The sequence below is a fragment of the Spinacia oleracea genome, chromosome 1, assembly GCF_020520425.1.
Source record: "Spinacia oleracea cultivar Varoflay chromosome 1, BTI_SOV_V1, whole genome shotgun sequence".
Classification (NCBI taxonomy): domain Eukaryota; kingdom Viridiplantae; phylum Streptophyta; class Magnoliopsida; order Caryophyllales; family Amaranthaceae; genus Spinacia; species Spinacia oleracea.
This window is the reverse complement of record NC_079487.1, coordinates 115,697,000-115,718,027: the sequence shown is the minus strand read 5'-3', so window position 1 is coordinate 115,718,027 and position 21,028 is coordinate 115,697,000. Positions and strand designations below refer to the sequence as shown.

General features: G+C 33.8%; 3 protein-coding genes across 3 annotated transcripts; 1 reads left to right on the top strand and 2 right to left on the bottom strand.

Moving 5' to 3' along the window:
* Positions 1 to 8,831: 8,831 nt before the first annotated feature.
* On the bottom strand, positions 8,832 to 13,546 carry LOC130465629 (uncharacterized). The gene is made up of 3 exons (XM_056834465.1): positions 12,235 to 13,546; positions 11,666 to 12,176; positions 8,832 to 11,505 (listed from the first exon to the last, which is right to left on the bottom strand). The coding sequence occupies exons 1-3, from the start codon at positions 13,544 to 13,546 to the stop codon at positions 8,832 to 8,834; spliced, it is 4,497 nt and encodes a 1,498-aa protein (XP_056690443.1).
* A 713-nt stretch (positions 13,547 to 14,259) lies between these two features.
* On the top strand, positions 14,260 to 16,793 carry LOC110801641 (60S ribosomal protein L9-like). The gene is given in 4 exon segments (XM_022007013.2): positions 14,260 to 14,403; positions 14,406 to 14,737; positions 16,326 to 16,448; positions 16,534 to 16,793. Coding segments are annotated over 4 exon segments (579 nt in total). The 5' UTR covers positions 14,260 to 14,366; the 3' UTR covers positions 16,621 to 16,793.
* A 1,339-nt stretch (positions 16,794 to 18,132) lies between these two features.
* Positions 18,133 to 20,563, bottom strand: LOC110801625 (putative F-box/LRR-repeat protein 23). The gene is made up of 2 exons (XM_022006994.2): positions 20,067 to 20,563; positions 18,133 to 18,788 (listed from the first exon to the last, which is right to left on the bottom strand). Exons 1-2 carry the CDS (start codon positions 20,507 to 20,509, stop codon positions 18,263 to 18,265), a joined length of 969 nt encoding a protein of 322 aa, XP_021862686.2. The 5' UTR covers positions 20,510 to 20,563; the 3' UTR covers positions 18,133 to 18,262.
* Positions 20,564 to 21,028: the final 465 nt, after the last annotated feature.

The window sequence follows — 21,028 nt, the reverse complement described above, 5'->3', positions numbered from 1 at the left end:
TTCGTACTTATTTATCTATTTTATTCTTAAGAAAATTTATCTCTAAAACTCACTTTTTATAATTCTATCTTATTTTTCAAAAGGGATAATTGTATCTTTTTCTATCTTTTACTTAGTGTTTGGGTGCTTATTTATCTATTTTTATTTTAATAATCTGAAATATATTATTTGCATATTTGATGACGTAGAAATAGTCCCCTACATGACGCACAGTGGCGGTATCAATGTGTTACTTTTGTGAGCCAAAGTTTACATATATTTGTTTTCTGGTTTTTCCAGTATGGGTTCAGTTGAGTATGAATGGACTATAACAATTTATATTAAGCTTCAATGTTTTTTTTTTTCCTTTACCTTCATCGATTCGTTGCTAATATAATGAGTCTACTACTCTGATGACCAAGATAAACGTTTACTGATAAATTATGATGAACCATTGTTAATACTCCAAACTTCAAATTCTTGGTATGATACAATCTCATACGGAGTATCATACAACTCTACTCAAGTCATTATTTCCTTCCTATATGTGTAATACTAATTAAAGCTAGGGCATTCACCTTCCTCTCCAATCTCCTCTTCTCCCAAGACATGTATCAACATCATCATCAGGGAACTTAGGCAGCAAATTCTCAGCAACATCAGCAGGTGTCATTTAATTAGTTACATCCAACAGAGCTTTAATCGCGTCAAACTTAGAATTCTATGTCGCCAACAATACAAACTTTTATATAAGGCGGTCTTATACAAAAGACCGCATTAGTGTCATATAAGTTAAGCAACAGAATTAATTAGTTAAGCATTGTAACTAATTAGTTAAGCATTGTAACTAATTAGTTAAACAATGAAATCAATTAGTTAAACACTGAAACTAATTAGTTAAACAATGAGACCAATTAGTTAAGATATAAAAGTGGTCTCTCCGGTAAGGCGGAACTTTAAAGGCTTCAAATCGGCAATAAGACAACTCAATATGCTTGTCCGGCCATCCTTCCTGCTCTTATCAATGTCGGGTCCAATTTCCCTACTCCCCACCAAGAGCTGACCATATCCCATCAGCAAAATTCAGCAACCCAGAAATACGTGGAACCTCAAAAGCTTATATATATATATATATATATATATATATATATATATATATATATATATAAAAGTAGGATAAATTTTAGTTGGAATCTATCTTTCTCACATTATCTATTTATCTATCATCTTATCATATATTAAGGGTTCAATCATAGCAAAACTATAATATTATTTATTTAATTAATTAATAAGTTAATTATATTACGTGGACGCTCTAAATGTTTTCCAAATAACTCCCCTTTATATATATATATATATTAGATTTACACCATATTGTTTTGTAAAAATGCTACGTAAAATACTAGCAGTTACAAAATTATGAAAAATGTGGCAAATGATATGGAGTACTTAAAAATGTTACACTAAATATGGATTAACATAGAATAGATAATATGAAACCATAAATAGATAAACAAATTATGATTGAAATTCACTATAATTGCTTGAGATTGGTTACGTTGTGTTTTCTGCACTTGTTCAATTTTACAATAAAAAACACAACTAAATCACCAAATCCTAGCGTATCGGTATCACAATAAATCACCTAATTTCGTAGTAGAGAAAGACATCATGTCCTTCTCTTGTAGATTCCCGACAACGATATCTTTAGAAAAAAAATACTCTAAACATAATCACAAATTCTTATTTATAGGTGGAGTACAATAATATTGTACACCGAATTGAAAGTTATGCTTAAAAGAGGAAAAAAAATAAAAAAGTAATAAAGGGCAGAGGCGGAGATAGGGGGTGGGGGGTCTCCCCCTCCCAACAATTTTAAAAAACACTTATATATAGTAATAACTAAAACTAGTCTGTACTCTGTACCCGTGCATTAGCACAGAATTTCTATAAAAGTAGTAAATAGACTATTAATTTTAGTTTCCTTCTTTATTCATATTATTAATTTATTTATTATTTAAATTGACTGAAGTTTTTAATACTTTCATGTTTTATTAGTATTATTTTTCCACTTGTTGATTTTTTAGTTTCATGTTTTTGTAGTTTCCTATTTAGATCAGCTTAATTTAAGGGAATTAAGGGTGATGACGTGTAGTAGTTGTGGTTTGAGAATTGGGGTTTTGATGACCTCTTATTACTCACCACTCTACTTTAATAATATAGATATATCACTAATGCTACTTTTTTTTTAACGTAAAACGACGGAATTATATTATAAGATCAAGCAATTGTTACAAAAGCAACCTCTTGAAGAGGTAAAACATTCGTGAAATACAGTAACAATCCTTCCCACAAGTAAACGACACTAACATCCAAAGCCCAAAAAGAAGCCCAACCATCATCCACATCTATCCAAAAGATAACCATCCTATACACTATAAACAAAACATCCCAACTCTTAACCTGGCATCCTGATCCAACTACTATATACAACCCAAAAACATAAACAGAAAAGCTTAAGTGTTGGTAACCTCATCATCCTCAATCTCAACAATCGCAATTGGTGCTGATGATGAACCTCCAACAACAAAGGGCGTAAAAGCACTTCCCACCTTTTCCTTTCCTTTAGCAGTGTCCTTGAGAGTATCATCAATAGACTTGTTGGCTTGAATTGCATCCTTAAGAGTAGAAACAATAGACCCGAAAACAATTTGCGCAGCTGAACCTGAAGCTCTAGAATCAGAAGAAACTGCACTGACAACCTTGTTAACAGTAATAGTTGCTTCCTTTGCAGCAGTTAAACTAGCATCTCCACAATCCCGATGCACGTACTGTGGGAAATCATCGCAAAATCTGCTTCATAATCCTCCTTTGCTTGTGGAGGTGGAAGAAAATGCACCTTGTACCCAACAGCCATGTCAACAGCCAAGGAAGCTAATGAGTGTGCTACTTTGTTGCACTATCGTGGAATATAATTGAAGACCAAGGTCCAATTCTGTTGTAGCAGTTTCCCCACCTCCCTCAATGTTTTTTCTAGTTTAATAACTCATGTATACTTCCTTGATCTAGGGTGAAACCTTATATCATGCTCTTTCTTTTTAGTTTTATTTTTTTCCTCGCCCCCCCCCCCCCAACTTTGAATTCTTGGCTCCACCACTGATAAAGGGCAAATAAGACATTTCACTGTAGATAAATAAAATGCCAAAAAATAAAGAAGAAAAATGAGGGAAAAACAGACAATGCCTTATTGTGAGAATAGAAATTGGAACTCCTTGCTTTTATAAGTGTTAGGATTAAAGAAGATAATTAAATTTTTAAATAGTTTATATTACATTTTATTAAGGAAAAATTTGTCCGGGCCGAAGATCAGAAATTGATATTTCTCAACCCGAAGACCAATTGGTCCGGTCCGGTGCATTTTTCGTTTCGGACCAATTTTTTGCACACCCCTAGCCGTAACACTCGTGTTTAGCACGAGAGATTGGGATAAAAGAATTGAGAATTGGTTAATAGGGAGTACCGAGTACTAGACTTGGTAAAACTGACCGATCCGAATTATCCGATTCATTACCCGGTTTTAACCCGATATGACAACTCAAAATAAACCCGAAAACCAAATTTAACTGAACCGAAACCGATCCGAATTTGATTTAATTTGACCCGTTACCCAAATCTACCCGAACCGAATTATTCCGAACCAATTTTCATCCGAAACCGAAGTCACCCGAACAAAAACTAACTGTAAAATTTGAATTAACTCACAACCGATCCAAACCGAAGATCCGAAACCAATACGAACCGAAGAACAACTCAAATTTATCAATAGTTCAAACTAAATAACACAAGTTTTTTTTAACTTTTTATTATTATTGTTGTTATATATTATTATTTATTTATTTATTTATTTATTATTATTATTATATTATTATTATTATTATTAAAGTAAAAGAAAACTTTAGAAAATGAAAGAGGCGAATAATCCGAAAGTTTGGCTCGAATACTAGTTACTTTACCAAATCATGATAATTTTATTAATTGGCTACCTAATTTGCCTCTCAGTTGTTAGGGGGACAAATCTCTTAGTAGGATTGGTAGCGCGGTAGGCAAACCTTTATTTGCAGACGAGTTCATGAACTACTGATCAAACAAGGATTTCCTATGCAAGATTGTTAATCGAGATTGATGTGACCAAGACAATAAGGTGATTATAGATGACCATAATGGGAAGAAATTAGAATAAAGGGTAATATATGATTGGTTTCCACCTTATTGTAGGATGTGTAAGCAAGTTGGGCATGATTGTGGTGAAACGAGGAAGCCTGCTTAACGTGGGGTAAAGTATAAACAATAATGGGTGCCTAAGAAATCTGTCGAGCCACGACAACAAATGCAACCAGTTAGGGAATCTCTTCTGCAGCCTGCTGAGGAAACTTGGGCCACTGTTATGAGGAAGTCAACTACTAGACCCGCTCAAAATAGGCTTGTTTTGAGTGATGTGCCTGTGAGAAATACTTATTCTTTATTGCATAAGGATATGCCTATTCTGGAGGAGGTTGAAAATTCAACATCTGATGCTGGCGTGGATATTTCCCCTTCGAGGTTTCATGAAGCTCTTAATTTGGAATGTTAGGAGTTATAACAAGCCCTTGAAGCAGAAGGAAATTAAATTTCTTATGCTTCGATCAAGATCTATGTATGTTGCCTTTCGAGACTAGAATAAAGAAACACAAAATTCTTAAAGTTATCAAAAACATCTTTAAGAATTGGAAGGTTGTTAATAACTACCATTTTGCAAGCAATTGTAGAATTTGGATTGCTTATAATCCTATAAAGGTAGATATATACATCCTGGAAATATGTGACCAGGGTATTTGTGTGAGAAAGACCGCAATAGGGAGTGTATCTCCCCAAGATGTATGGTTAAGATTTATCTTCAAAAGACATATGATTCAGTTGAGTGGCCTTTGTTGAATACCTTCTTCATTTTCTAGGATTCCCGAGCAGATTTATTGATTGAATTTCGAGTTGCATCACTATGGTTTCTTATACTTTCAACAAAAATAAATGGTGATATGACTAAGCTTATTAAAGCTTAAAAATGCCTAAGGCAGGGAGATCTTCTCTCTCCTTATCATTTGGTGCTTTGTATGGAATATCTAACCAGGTGCTTATATCAACTCAAGAACAATCTACGGTTTCACTTTCAACCTCGATGCAAAAAACACAATCCCACTCATGTTTATTTTGCGGATGATTTATCCTCTTTGCTAGAGGATATCGTGATTCTGTCAAGGAATTATTGACGGTCTTTCAACAATTTTCTAGTGCCTCGGGTCTGAAAGAAAATCTTGGAAAAATCTTCGCTCCGTTTATTTTGGTGGAGTCAAATCTGAGGTTCAGGATAGTATTGTTTTAGAGTTCCAATTCACACAAGGTTCCTTTCCTTTCAAATATTTAGGGGTACCTTTATCTACTAGGAAGCTTACAGTTCTTCAATGCCAACCTCTGAATCAGAAAGTGCTTTAAAAAATTGATTCATGGACATCAAAGCTTATGACTTATGCAGAACGAATTCAACTCATCAAATATGTTCCCAACAGCCTTCAAACATACTTGTGCCAAGTTTTCATTATTCCCAAGAAGGTTCTAAAGGCGATCCAGGCAGCCTATAGATCTTTTTTATGGACTGATCAGTCTGATATGTCTATAAGAGATCTTGGAGCTTGGGAGACTTTATGCCATCCTAAAAATGCAAGTGGTTGGAACATAACTTGTGCGATAAACTTGAACCGGGTTGTTATCTGTAAATTTTTGTGGAATGTTTTTCTGAACAAAAAAAAAGGTGTGGATCAAATGTACCCACTCCTATTATGTGAAAGGAAGGAATGTATTGCAGATGGAAATGCCTAACGAAGCTTCTTGGATGGTTAGAAAGACATCGGATGCAGGTAGACACCTATTGCATGTTCCTCAAGGTTGCGAAATATTGCACAACTCTTCCTTTTCTATTAGAAGAAGTTATAATGCAACGTGAGGGTCATATGTATGTCGAAATGCCTTGGAAGAAGCTTATTTGCAACAACTATGCTCCCCCAAAAGTGTATTTTTATAGGCAGGTTAGCTCTACACGGAAGATTATCAACATGTGATGGACTAATCAAATTTTGTGTTCACCCTGACCTTGTGTGTGTTCTATGCAGGCAAGATAATGAAAGTTTGAATCACCTTTTCTCTGGTGCAATTTGGAATCAGATATTGGTTTGGATGGACGTCTCTAAAGTTGTTGAGGGTTGGCATTCAATGTTACAGTTTGTCACTTTGCATATTTAAAGCAAACCCATCAAACATCATGACTACAAATTGATGATCACTGTCTAAATATTGTGAAATGAAAGAAATAGGAGACGTTTTCAAAATTGTTCTATAGACATTAATAGGCTTTGTACACAGATTCAACATATGATCTTTGTTCAATGTTTTATTTGTAAAAAACTCCAGAATGTGCAGTCCTGTCTTTCCTCCTGTCTTTCCTGACTGGGATGCTGCATTAGGGTGCCCTCCTAGAGGGGTGTTAGTTTTAGCCTCCGAGCTTTCTTCGTTTTTTTGGCTGTTTTAGCTTGGTGCTCATTTTGGTTAATAAATTTCAATTATTTACCAAAAAAAAAAGGTCTAGAATTTTTTTAATTCATGAACTTATTCAGTCTAAAATAAGTCAAAATTATTAAGGCCAATAAAGTTATGGTATTATTAAACTCACAAATCATACATAATCACATCTTTCAACTTCAAAATTTTCATAATTTTCCTGATTTTACATTTTAAAAGTCATAACTAATACGCTCTCTGTCCCTAAAAAATTGTCTATATTTCATTTTGAAATGTCACTCTTCATTTACCCCATATCTTATTTAATAATTTTTTCAACTTGCTATCTCTCCTAAATGACCCGCTTTACCAAGCTATGGTCAACTTTTATCCCAAAAATTAATAAAGAAAACTTTGCTCTTTACGGGTCGTTTGGTATGAGGGATAAGAAGTGGGGATAAGGATATTTTATCCCTTTACCCTCCTATCCCTTGTTTGTTTACAAGGAATTCTAATTTTTAGTGGGATAGGGATAGGGACTAATTGAGGCTTTATCCCCATTATTTTGTACCAAGGGGGAGCAGGTATTGATTTGAGGATTTCTCCTTTCAATGTTAAAAGACAATTTTGTCCTTCATTAATTAAAAGTAGAGAAAGAAAGTTGACATTATTTTAGCATACCATTTTAAAAGGGGTAATATAGTAATTTTGTTATTTAATCTTTATCTTTATCCTTTACCATGCCAAACAAGGGATAAGGATAAATTTAGGGGGCGTTTGGTTGGGGGTTTTCAGGAAAGGGAAAGGGAATGATGAGGTTTCATTCCATTTGTTGTTGTTTGTTTGGTGGTTTTCGTCATTCCCTTTACCCTATTTTCTTTTTCACTTACCCCCAAATCCCTCTACAATGATACCCTACCACCCCCAAGGTTTGTCATTCCCTTTCCCTTGACCACTCTCTATAAATAATAATAATAAATAATAAATAATAATTAATAATTAATAATTAATAATTAATAATTAATAATTAATAATTAATAATTAATAATTAATAATTAATAATTAATAATTAATAATTAATAATTAATAATTAATAATTAATAATTAATAATTAATAATTAATAATTAATAATTAATAATTAATAATTAATAATTAATAATTAATAATTAATAATTAATAATTAATAATTAATAATTAATAATTAATAATTAATAATTAATAATTAATAATTAATAATTAATAATTAATAATTAATAATTAATAATTAATAATTAATAATTAATAATTAATAATTAATAATTAATAATTAATAATTAAAATAGTAATTAATATTAATAATTAATATTAATAATTAATAATTAATAATTAATAATTAGTAATTGTAATTATAATAGTAATATTAATATTAATAATTTATAATTAATAATTAATAATTAATAATTAATAATTAGATAATTAATAATAATAATTAATAATGAATAATTAATAATTAATAATTAATATTAATAATTAATAATTAATAATTAATAATTAATAATTAATAATTATAATAATAATTAATAATTATAATTAATATTAATAATTAATAATTAATAATAATTAATAATTAATAATTAATAATTAATAATTAATAATTAATAATTAATAATTAATAATAATAATTAATAATTAATAATTAATAATTAATAATTAATAATTAATAATTAATAATTAATAATTAATATTAATAATTAATAATTAATAATTAATTAATATATTAATAATTAATAATTAATAATTAATAATTAATAATTAATAATTAATAATTAATAATTAATAATTAATAATTAATAATTATAATTAATAATTAATAATTAATAATTAATAATTAATAATTAATAATTAATAATTAATAATTAATAATTAATAATTAATAATTAATAATTAATAATTAATAATTAATAATTAATAATTAATAATTAATAATTAATAATTAATAATTAATAATTAATAATTAATAATTAATAATTAATAATTAATAATTAATAATTAATAATTAATAATTAATAATTAATAATTAATAATTAATAATTAATAATTAATAATTAATAATTAATAATTAATAATTAATATTTTTTTTTTTTTTTTGGCAAGGCAAATAAGATATTTTTATTGATCACCAAAACACAGATTTACAACCAAGCTTGCCTAAGCAAAGGCAAGCAAACAAACAGGGTTAGCAAGCCTAACACGACTTAGAGAAACAGACTAAAAACAAAATCTGCCATCACAAAGCACTAAACCACTCAACATCAGAAGCTTTAACTTTCTTCCCAATCAGCTGTTGAATTCGACCTTTGGTGTCCATCTTGACTTGCTTAACTGTTTGCAACACAGTAGGCACCACAGCATCCCACACTGCATGATTCCTAGCTCTCCATAGGTGATAAATTAGGCCTGCATATGCAGCATAGATCACCTGTTTTCTGAACTTGCTTGTGCCTTGTCTTCTCAGCCAAATCAGCGTTCTATGGAGATCACCCCTATGGTCAGAAAGGCCTAACCATTGGAACACCATAGCCTTGCAACTAGCACTATAAGCACACCCAAAGTACAGATGAGTAATTGTTTCTTCTGAGCAACAACAAACAGCACACTGACTGTCATTACCAATACCAACCTTAACCAATCTAGCCCTTGTCTTCAATCTGTCTTGGCTAGCTAACCACATAGTGAACCTATGTCTGGGAACACTGTATCTGTTCCACACCTGTTTAGCCCAGTGGGTTTTGGTTTGAACCTCACTCAGGTTTTGATACATTCCCTTAATGGCATACTTGCTGACAGTGAGCCAATCATGGGATTGGAGTTTCCCATTGAACATGTTCTTTACTTTAGAAACAATTTTCACAGCCCAACTTGCAGTGATTGGGGCTGTGTACTGAACCCAATTTCTATCTTTCACATACATGGCATGTACCCACTTAACCCACAGATTATCCTCTTTCTTAGAGATTGCCCAAGCTTGTTTGCCAATAGCTACTTGGTTCCATAGAACCAGATTTCTAAAACCTAGACCCCCCTCACTTTTTGCACAACACAACTTGTCCCAAGCTACAGCACCTGGTCTGTTGTCAGCATAAGTCCCAAACCACAGATAGGATCTGCATATTGCATTAATTTTCTTTAGAACAGCCCCTGGAAAAAGGAAGATTTGAGACCAATAAACACTGATACTCATTAGAACAGAATTGACAAGCTGCATTCTACCAGCAAAAGAGATATGCCTGGAGCTCCAGATCTTAATTCTTGCCACCATTTTGTCAATGAGAACATCACACTCAGCCCCTCTCAATTTCTTAGCACTGATGGGAACACCCAGATAGGTGAAAGGAATAGACCCCACATTGAAACCTGAAAGCTTCACTATGTTATCTTGGAGTTGAGAGTTCATCCCACAGCAGAAAATAGAGGACTTTTTTGGATTGACTTGCAAGCCTGTGGTACTAGAGAAACAATTAAAACCATCCAACATGAGCTGAACAACTGCAGGGGTGCCCTTGCAGAACATTAGCAAATCATCTGCAAAACACAAATGGTTGAGTCTCATGCTTCTGCATCTTGGGTGATAATGGAAATCAGGATGATTCCCTACAGCTTTCATAGCTCTGGAGAAGTACTCCATGCACAAAGTAAACAACAAAGGAGAGAGAGGGTCCCCTTGTCTAAGGCCTCTCTGGGGTTGAATTAACTTACTAGGAGCACCATTGATCATTAAAGAGTATTGAGTTGTGGAAAGACAAGTCATGATCAAGCCAATAAAGTGAGTAGGAAAACCCAGTTCAGTCATCATCTCTTTGATAAAATCCCATGCTACTGTATCATAAGCTTTCCTGAGGTCAAGTTTCATGAGGCATCCCAGTTGTTTCTGACTTTTTCTGTAGATTTTCACAATATCTTGACAGACAAGAACATTGTGAAGGATTGATCTTCCAGCAACAAAAGCCCCTTGATTGTGTGAGATAATATCAGGAAGCACAGCATTAAGCTTTTCACACATAAGTTTTGAGATACACTTATAAATCACAGAGCAACAGGCAATGGGTCTGAAATCCCCCACAGTACTAGGAACAGACACTTTTGGAACCAGAGTGATGCTTGTAACATTGATCTCCTTGAGCATTTTCCCTGTAGAGAAGAAGTCATTAATGGCTCTGGTGATGTCATCTTTCACCACAGGCCAAGCAGTTTTGAAGAATAAACTGCTATAGCCATCCATTCCTGGTGCCTTGTCATTTGGAATGGAATCAAGAACCCTCTTGATATCAACATGAGTGAACCTGCATTGTAGACTTTCCTTGTGAGTATCAGTTAATCTTGGGCCAGTGTCTATAATTACAGAGTTGACAGGAGTTCTTTGTTCAGAACTTTGACCAAACAGATCACCATAGTACTGAGTGAAAGCATGGTGTATGCCTTTTTCATCTCTAATCCAATCACCCTTTTCAGTTTGGATAGAGTTAATCTTGTTTCTTTTCCTCCTGTGTTTGATACTTTGATGGAAAGCCCTAGTGTTTTCATCCCCTACTTTCAACCAGTGAATTTTAGCTGTCTGCTGTAAATAAGAAAGATAGTTCTTGTGGGCACTAGCATAGTGAGTAGCCACTTGTTTTTCTGCAGTAGCTAGGGTGACATTGTAGGGGTCCAAATGGAGAGCCTGCTGTGCTTGCAACAGTTCATGGTGGAGTCTAATCTTTTCAGTTTCAAGGTTGTTAAAACCTTGACCATTAAGAGCTTTCAGTACTGGCTTCAACCACTTGAGTTTCTGAACAATTCTAAACATATGGCAACCATAGACATATTTGCCCCAAGTTGATTCAACTAACTCCATGAAGTTAGTAGCATTGACCCACATATTGAAGAATCTAAATGGTCTCTTCACACAGCCAGCCTTATAACACCTGAGAATCATTGGGCAATGATCAAAAGTGGCTTCATCTAAGTAGGCAGCCTCAGCAGTTTCAAAAATATATATCACTCCATTTTGTGTTGCTTAGAACTCTATCAATCCTGGAGAACACTCTATTTGCTCCCTCCTGTTTATTATTCCAAGTAAAATGCCTTCCCACAGTTTTGATGACAGATAAATTACACAAGCTCATGCAGTTACTCATGGGTTGAATTTCATTGAGTCTGACTGTTGATCCAATTCTGTCTTCCAGCTCCATGACTGCATTAAAGTCTCCCATCACAACCCAAGGGTCATTGCACATGCTTGCAATACTCTTAAGGCTGTCCCATAGAGGCTCCCTATCTTTGGGAAAGTGAAACCCATATACAAAAGTGCCATAGAAACCCACACCAGACCCTTTAGTGACTATATGACAATGAATCAACTGGTTGCTCATATGTATGATATCCACTTCAAAAGAATCAGGATCCCATGCAATCAGAATCCTACCATTTTGATGACAGCTGATATTCGTGGTGAAGCACCAGTTGGGGCAAAGATTTAAATACAGAGCACCCAACTTAGCAGCCTTCACCCTAGTTTCCAAGAGGCTAAACAGTTTCACTTGGTGGGTAGCTATAAGCTTCCTCACCTCATTCTGCTTATCTATTCTGTTTAGACCTCTCACATTCCAACAAAGAACACTATCTATTAGGCTGAAGGGACGTCAATCCCTTGCCTAATTCAACACTCTCATCATCTGACTCATCATACTCAGTGTCAGTATCATTCTCAACATCAGTTTCACCCTTCTCTGCAGAGAGCAAGTGAAAAGAGTTCCTAGTAACCACAGGTTTAAGTTGTTGCCCCCTGTGTTTGCTGAAACCTACAGCCTGAGTGAACCCCTCCAAGACATTGGTTTCCACAATCACCTCATTTACTGGTTGATCATTAGTAGGCTTCCTAACAGTGTGAACAACAGGTGCCACCTGCTTAGGAACCCACATTTTCTTGGTGTTCTTGGTTCCTTTGTTTTTGCATTGCACTTGAGTGTGACCAATACCCTTGCAAACAGAACAACTGACAGGTAGCCAATCATAATCCACAGTTTGAGCAACTGTGGACCCTTCTTCATTCACAAAATATATTGTGTTAGGGTAGGTTTGTTCTAAAGTAACTTCCACCAACACTTTAGCAAACATCAGCTTATCACGATTTTTTGTAGCTTGATCTACCTTAATTGCACTACCTACTTGACCAGCAATTTTGAATAAGCTTTTCTCCCCCCAGTATTTCACATTCAACCCAGGCAACTTGATCCATAGGGGTAACTTTTTAACAGGTTCTTTAGCATAATTGATTTCTGGTGTCCAAGCTTTGATAACCAAGGGTTTGGAATCAAAGAATTGAGGGCCTCCATTTAAAACCTTGTGACAATTCTCCATTGTAAGAAAACGGACCAAGAAAATCCCCTTCCCCACCAATGAGACCTTGTCCACCCCTAGTTTCCCCCATACTCGATGCACATACCCTTCCATAACATTTTGTGGTGGATTAGCCCCCAAAATGTAACAAACCAGGGCTGAATTCCAGTATTGCACCTCTTCTTCAATGTCCTCCAAATCAATTTGAACAGGGGTAACCGCATCATCATGATTAATCAATGGAGCAGGCATACTATTGTTCTCATTATCATTCAAACCAATCACAGTGTTCATAGTATTACTCATATTCAAAACAGGGGAAGGGTGTGATCGAAAGTGGGTTCGCACATCCTTACCTTGACTAAGACCATTGATCCACGCGTTAAAATCCGAACGAACCTGTGATCGTTGCTGTAGCGCAGCCAAACTAGAACGTGGAGTGTAAATTGTTGGTTCAATCGCAATCTCATCATCTGGGTATTCCGCAGAAATTTCAGAAATGTTGTCATCACCCACCATTGTTGTGTTCATGGAGTTCTTCGAGCTTGCACGTGTTAATGGCTTGTTAGTGTTGGTTCCAGGTTGCGCATTCGTAACCTTTGGAGGTCTGCCTCGAGGTCTAGCCATGGCGGTCGAGGAGAGAGAATCTCCCGAAAACCTCTCGAGCAAGCAACACTTTTTTTCTATTTAATAATAATAATTAATAATTAATAATTAATAATTAATAATTAATAATTAATAATTAATAATTAATAATTAATAATTAATAATTAATAATTAATAATTAATAATTAATAATTAATAATTAATAATTAATAATTAATAATTAATAATTAATAATTAATAATTAATAATAATTAATAATTAATAATTAATAATTAATAATTAATAATTAATAATTAATAATTAATAATTAATAATTAATAATTAGTGATTAGTGATTAGTGATTAGTAATTAGTAATTAATAATTAATAATTAATAATCAATAATGAATAATAAATAATAAATAATAAATAATAAATATTTATTATTTATTATTTATTATTTATTATTTATTATTTATTATTTATTATTTATTATCTTACTTAGGAGAGAGAGGGGAGAAGAATGGACAAACCAAACAACATTCTTAAACAAAGGGTTTTCATTCCATTCTCCTTGATTCCCATTCTCATTCTCTTTCCCTTTCCCCTTCTCCAACCAAACGGCCCCTTAATGAATTCCCTATGATAAATTCCCTATCCCCATCCCAATTTATATCCTTATCCCCATCCCCCTCTCCTACCAAACGACCCGTTAGAGCAATATGTTAGGGACGGGAAAGTAAATAAATTAAAAAAAAAAAAAAAAAAAAAGACACACACACAAATCATACTCCCCCCGTTCTTGTTCTTCATCAAACCCTACCTCCCCTGAAACCGTAGGAGAGAGAATCCACCATCAACAATGAAGCTCGTACGTTCCTCCGACTCCATGGAAATCCCGAAGGGATCGACATAAAGGTCGACGCCAAGATCATCGTCGTTTCAGGTCCAAGGGGTACTCTCTCCCGCAACTTCAAGCATCTCAACCTGGATTTCGAGCTTGTTACTGATGAAGAAGGGAAGAAGAAGTTGAACATTGATTCTTGGTTTGGAACCAGGAAGACCTCCGCTTCCATCCGTACTGCTATCTCTCACATTGAGAATCTTATTACTGGTGTTACCAAGGGTTACCGCTACAAAATGAGGATGGTGTACGCTCATTTTCCCATCAATGCTAGTATTACTAACTCTAACAAGAGCATTGAGATCCGTAACTTTCTTGGCGAGAAGAGGGTAATTTTCTCTATCTATCTCTCACACTCTTAATTTATGAGTAAATTATTGATTGCCATTTAATTGTTTCAGTTGTATTTCATCTTTATCTTATTGATTCAATCTTTGTAAATGCTCGTTTTCCTCTGAATATATGTTTTGTTCAGTGATAGTTATGGATTTCTGGGAGGAATGCTAAACCTCAAGTGGCTTTTTTCCGTACAACTATTTTTTGTACCAACACATAATATTTCACTACCAAAAACGCAAATGATTAGTATATCAATGCCATATCAGTCTCAGTACCAATACCAAATTAATCTCAGTACCAATACCAAATTAATGGTTACTAATACGAGCCACTTGAGGCATAGAGTTCCTCGATTTCTGATGTGTTTAATTGATTCTGCCAAACAAAAGGACTGGACTTTTGGGGATTTTCCAAGAGTTATTTAATATAAGAATTTAACCCCAAATTTGTTTGTATCATTGAAATTATGATGTTTGTGTGGTGCGTTTGGTTTTGTATAGGTTTTTTCTTAATTTGGTTTTGGGAGTAATCTGCTGTTAGTTTGTTTTGATAATCGGAAGAGAAAGTAAATCTTAAAAAAGAATGTTTTTGCTGCTTAAATTTATATTGGCAGTGACTTTCATTTGCAATGTTTATTAGTGTTGTGATTTTTGATCTAGTTCTGGTTACCTGTAAAATGGCAGTGGATTATCTACTGATATATTTTGCTACGAACTTGTTGTATTTTGGTTGACAAATAGACCAATAGCAGGGTTGTGGTTTTGGTGATTGTGTTGATCTCATATTTTAATGCTACTGTGGTCATAGATTATTTGACACTAGTTTGGTGGTTGCTAAATTTGGCCCAGTGCACATGATTGTATTGATCTGTGCCTCTTTTTCCAAGCTGCATTTCCATTGAGTTACTGTAGTAGTGATGGATGTTCTTAATTGTGTGTAAGTTGGTGTATGAGTTACTCCGTACAATGTAGTGTTGCTTTGATCTTGTTGTAACATTCGTTGGCCTGCAACGTTTCGTCTGCCAATGAGGCATGAGTTTCATAGTGTGCTTACTCTTTTCATTGATGATTATACTTGTGCCTCTTGTTAAGACATCCCACTTGTGCTAATTGGTTCAGTGACTTACTTGGGAAACTTTTTTTTATTTTTTTTTATTTTTTTTTATAGCGTATCTGAAAAGTATGCTATGCGGGTGGTTTGCTGGAACCTGTGAAAATCAGATTCAGCAGTCTTAGGTTCTATTTCAAAAAAATTGACTGTTGGAGTTTTTATACAGGAGGGATGGTGATTAAAAATGTCTGGTTTTATGATGGTTTCTGTTTTGTTATTTATGTTCCATAGTCCTGGTATTTTTGTTAGGGATTCACCTTTGTCCAGTTCTAGTTGCCTAAGCTTTTATTTTTCTTCTTATATTTACTTTACCTTTGTGATGCCCTCTTGAACCCCATTGCTATATTTTCTCAGTAATATACTTGGTATATTCTTTTGATGGTTGTGGTGATTTTATTTTTCTGTTATTTACAAGTTGTTTAATTTGTGGAGTATTGATCTGTGCTGGTGATTATTTATCCTTTCCAGGTAAGGAAGGTTGATATGTTGGAGGGAGTTTCAATATTGAGATCCGAGAAGGTCAAGGATGAGCTCGTCTTAGACGGAAGTGATATCGAGCTTGTTTCTCGATCTGCTGCCCTAATTAACCAGGTACTTTTTGGGATTTCATTGATCACTCTACTCGTGGTGCTGTTTGTTTTACAAGATATCTAATTTCTGCTTTTCTGTTGTGCAGAAATGCCATGTCAAGAATAAGGATATCAGGAAGTTTCTTGACGGTATCTATGTCAGTGAGAAGGGAAGGATCGTTGAAGAGGAGTAAGCTATATGATGAATTGATGAGGCATTAGAACAGGATTTGATAGATTTTATGTTTCCATGTTACAATTTCTTATACTGCCCACAAATTCTTATTTACAAGTGGTACACCGGATTAAAAGTTGACTCAAAATGCTTAAAAGTTATGTTTATATATGTAAAAGTTATTTTTTTTTAGTGATAATTTTTTTCATTTAAATATAAAAAGTTTCTTCAAATCACTAATAATGTACTTCCTTCGTCTTTTAATACTCACAACGTTTGTTAGTTTCACGAATGCCGATGCACAACTTTGATCATATATTTCTTATATTTTGTTTATGCAAAAATTATAAAAAGTTGATATTTTGAAAATACACATTGATACGAATCTAACAAGATCCCACATGACTATGTTTTATATTATATAAAAAACACTACGAATAGTCAAAGTAGATTATATGAATAGTGACAAAAGTCCAAACGTTGCAAGTATTAAAAGACGGAGGAAGTATAAAGTTAATCATTCAACACTTAAAAATGTTTATCTATCAACTTTCTTTTTATAATATAGTTGAAGTTATAAAAAACTGCATAAAAGTTATTTTGGTGTACAATAAATTTATTGAACACCTTATGCGCGCAAGACCTTTTGTATATTGCATTCATTAGTTGCCATTTATATTTTTCATGTAATAATATTTAGGGAGATTCTCTTTGGTAGCAATGAACTCTTGCAAAATCTCAATGGTAGCAAAATATTTGTCAAATCTCCCAAATAGCATTAATTAAAAATATTCTCTATGGTAACATAATGTTTGTGATTGCCACCTAATTAAAAATAAGTAAACAAGTGGGGATCATGTCATTTTGGTAGGGTGGGAGGTGGAATGAGTTTATGAAATTATTTGTTTAATAGGATGATGGTTCATAAGGTAAATTAGATGTATTATTTAATTAGATGGTGGGGTTGATAAGTTACTAAACATGACAAGTATATCTCTTAAATAAATATGACCTGGAAAAAACAAGTGTATCCCTTAAATAAATACGGAGAGAGTATACAACACTCATAAATAAGAATTTGTGCAATTAGTATTGTTTAAGCAAAATTTTAATAGTAAATTGAATAAAAGAGGAATTTATGGAACTCTTAAATCATGCTATAAATGTGTATAATATAAATTCATTATCAGGGACAATTCTACAAAGTTTCGGAAAAGGTCAGGTCGGAAATATTGTATCTTACGGAATACACAGTTACTCCGACTAGGCATAGTAAGCAGGTGGTCACAAGCAATCAACTGTCACTCTGTCAGTTACCCAGAAAAAAAGAGGATGTTACATACGTGATACGTTGGATGCAACCAAGGCAAAATCAAGCCGAGACAAACCGGTAAACACAATTGTAAATTCAACAGCCAAGACCAAATGGGACTGAAACAACACTCGGATGCAACAAAGGCAAAATGAACCCGAGACAAAGGGGGAAACACGTACGATTGTAGATCCGAAGAGTTAAAAAGGAGCTACCAAATCAGTCATAAGATTCACAGTCCATGGGAGTCATCACCAGCAAAGCAAACAGATCAGGAAATCATCACACAGTAATCAGGATATGTTATATTTATCCTCAACACGTCCGAAAATCTGTCCTGGCTGCTTGGTTAGAAACCAAAACCAGAGTCATAATCATTCTGTTGGCCCCTCCACTTGTCAGCAAGGTGATCTTCATAAGCTTCATGGTCATAATCTGCAGTGGAGTCAAATGGCAATCGCAGGTTCTTGATCAGTTCACATCTTTTACCCAAGTCTCCCGATAAATCAACCAGGAAACATGCGCGTAAATCAAGGGATTCAAGAAGAGGACATCCATCAAGAATTTCTTTCAACCCTTCATTTGTCATATGGTTCCCAATTAGTTGAAGATTTCGCAGATTAGGCATATTTTTAGCAATAGCCAATGCTTCCTCGTTGCAAGCTAGCTTACGATCACTAGACCCAACTGCATTTAGGCTGAATGATTTCAATGAAGGACAGGTTCGGCCAATAGCTTCAACAGTATCCACAGAGTAACTACACAGAATAAGCTCTACTCCCTCGAGCAATGGGAGCTTTTTTACAGCTTCAATGAGTCCTTCATCAGAAACATCGATATAGTGCCCAAGTCGCAGATGCTTAAGATTCTTCGACCTATTGGGAAAAAATAATACAGATTCAATAACAGGTTAAAGCTATAAATGTGAAATTCACTCAACAAAAATCCAACTCGTAGATACTACACTAGTATCTAAACTTTTTCATGTGCTCCTTAAAGGTGTTAGGTTGTAAATGTTTTTATTGGGTAATACAATGTTTGCTTACTTCACCAAAAAAAAAACATTTTCATGTCCCGAGCTAGCTGTAGGCAATAACAATAATCAATAAACAAGGTACCAAGCAACTTGAGAATTTCACTTCAAGGTTTATTACAAACTCTTAAGTTACCTTCTGAAGTTCTGAACAAAATAGACAAATATCAATTCAATACTCTTATTTCAGTGATTCAGTTTTGGACTTTTGGGGATATAATCTTGTACTACAAGACTACAAGGTGCAGGCATTCATATTCCCAAGACCACTTAATTTATTGAAGATAACTTCAATTATCTGAAACAGAACAGCATCCAATTATGTTACTCGAACCCCTTCTTCACCTGAATCATATGAAACAGAACCTTCACCTATGACACTAAGACATGGGTATAGATACTTTCATTTTGGATCTAAATCATGGTAAACTTTCATGAAATACAAGTCCGGTACTTGAACATGAACCCGCGCTTTACATATTGGTACCCGAGTTTGTGTAACATATGCCTCCATAATAGTCTTAACAACATTTAGTTAGCATGGAACAAGTGAGTAGCAAATTCACAGAGAAATGGACTCTTCCTAATTGATTTTATTAACAACAACGAAAATACCAATGAAACCAGCCAACATATGTCCATATTTTCTCACATTTCTTGATAATTGACATTGATTGAAAATAACACTGTGAAAACTCGAAAACAATTGTAAAAAAACGAAAATGATAAAGGTCGCAACATGCGACCTTTAAGCCGTGTCACAATGATGACATGGCATGCTTATGTGTCATGATTTAAATTGGAATCTAAAATATTTAACTTATATATCCTATTATACATGTTTAAAATAAAGGTAGAAAAATCTTAATATTTTAATTTATTTCTTTTTTTATATCGATTACCTTATTTACATATTTTCATAGTAAAATTTTTGTATTGATAGTAAAAATATTATGATGACTCATATCTTACGTGGCGCCTATATGTACCAATTAAACTCCGACATATAAGATTGCGACAACTAAATGTTGTCGCAACTTGCGACCTTTATCATCACCCGTAAAAAAATGAAATTAAAGTAAACAGCAAAAAAAAAAATCAAAATCCCAAAATGATGTACCTGTCAACGATGTACGTTAGCGTATCGTCGTTACAAACATACTCCAGATAAATATCAACCAAACAACCACAACTACGATCCACTGCGAATCGAGTCATTACATTAGGATCATAAGGCAAGTCCATATACGCATCTTCCAGGGTCATGTCAATGACCTTGAACATGGAAGGTGATTTACAGAGCTTGCGGAATAGCATGCAAGATTTCTGAACATTCTCGATGATGTCAATCGTGTTTAATTTCGAGAAAATCAGAAACAAAACTTCCTCAGGAAGCTCTAACCAATTAGGAATGTTCTTGTTCTTCTTGCATTTGAATTTGACTGGTTTGATTGAAATTGAAGGCTGGGAAAATTGGGGGTTAGGGTTAGGGTTTGGATGAGAAGAAGGAATTGAAGACATGATGAACAGTGGAGCTAAGCTGGGAAGAGAGGGTTTGTTCATTGAAGTGAGAAAGCGGGGGAAATCTGCAACAAGGGGTTTTCTATATAATGTCTTCGGGCCAATTTGGGCCTTTCATTACTTTAGATCAGGGTCTAGGTAGAGCTGGCAAAAGCTGACCCAATTCAATCCAATAATAAAGGTTTGGATTAAGGTTTTCAACCCATTTGGTTAAATGGGTCAATCCAACTTAAGCGTTTAACTAAATGGGTGGGGTTAGCTTGAAATTTTAAACCCGAAAGCAACCGCTCTTACCCATAAAACTAATTGGAGCAGGTCCACCCGCATAAAAAATTAATTTCGGGTTTTTAGCTTTTAACCAACTATTCAAGTTCCAACAAGAATGTAATATAGATTTGTCGAATGTTATTTGAAATATTTTATTTAGCATTTTTTCCTTCAACATTGAATAATTATTTGAGGTTTTGATTCATTTCATATACATATTAGAGTATTAGTTTTTGCTATGAGATTTGCCTCGAAAGAATCACCTCTGTAATTATAAAGTCAAGTCAATTTATA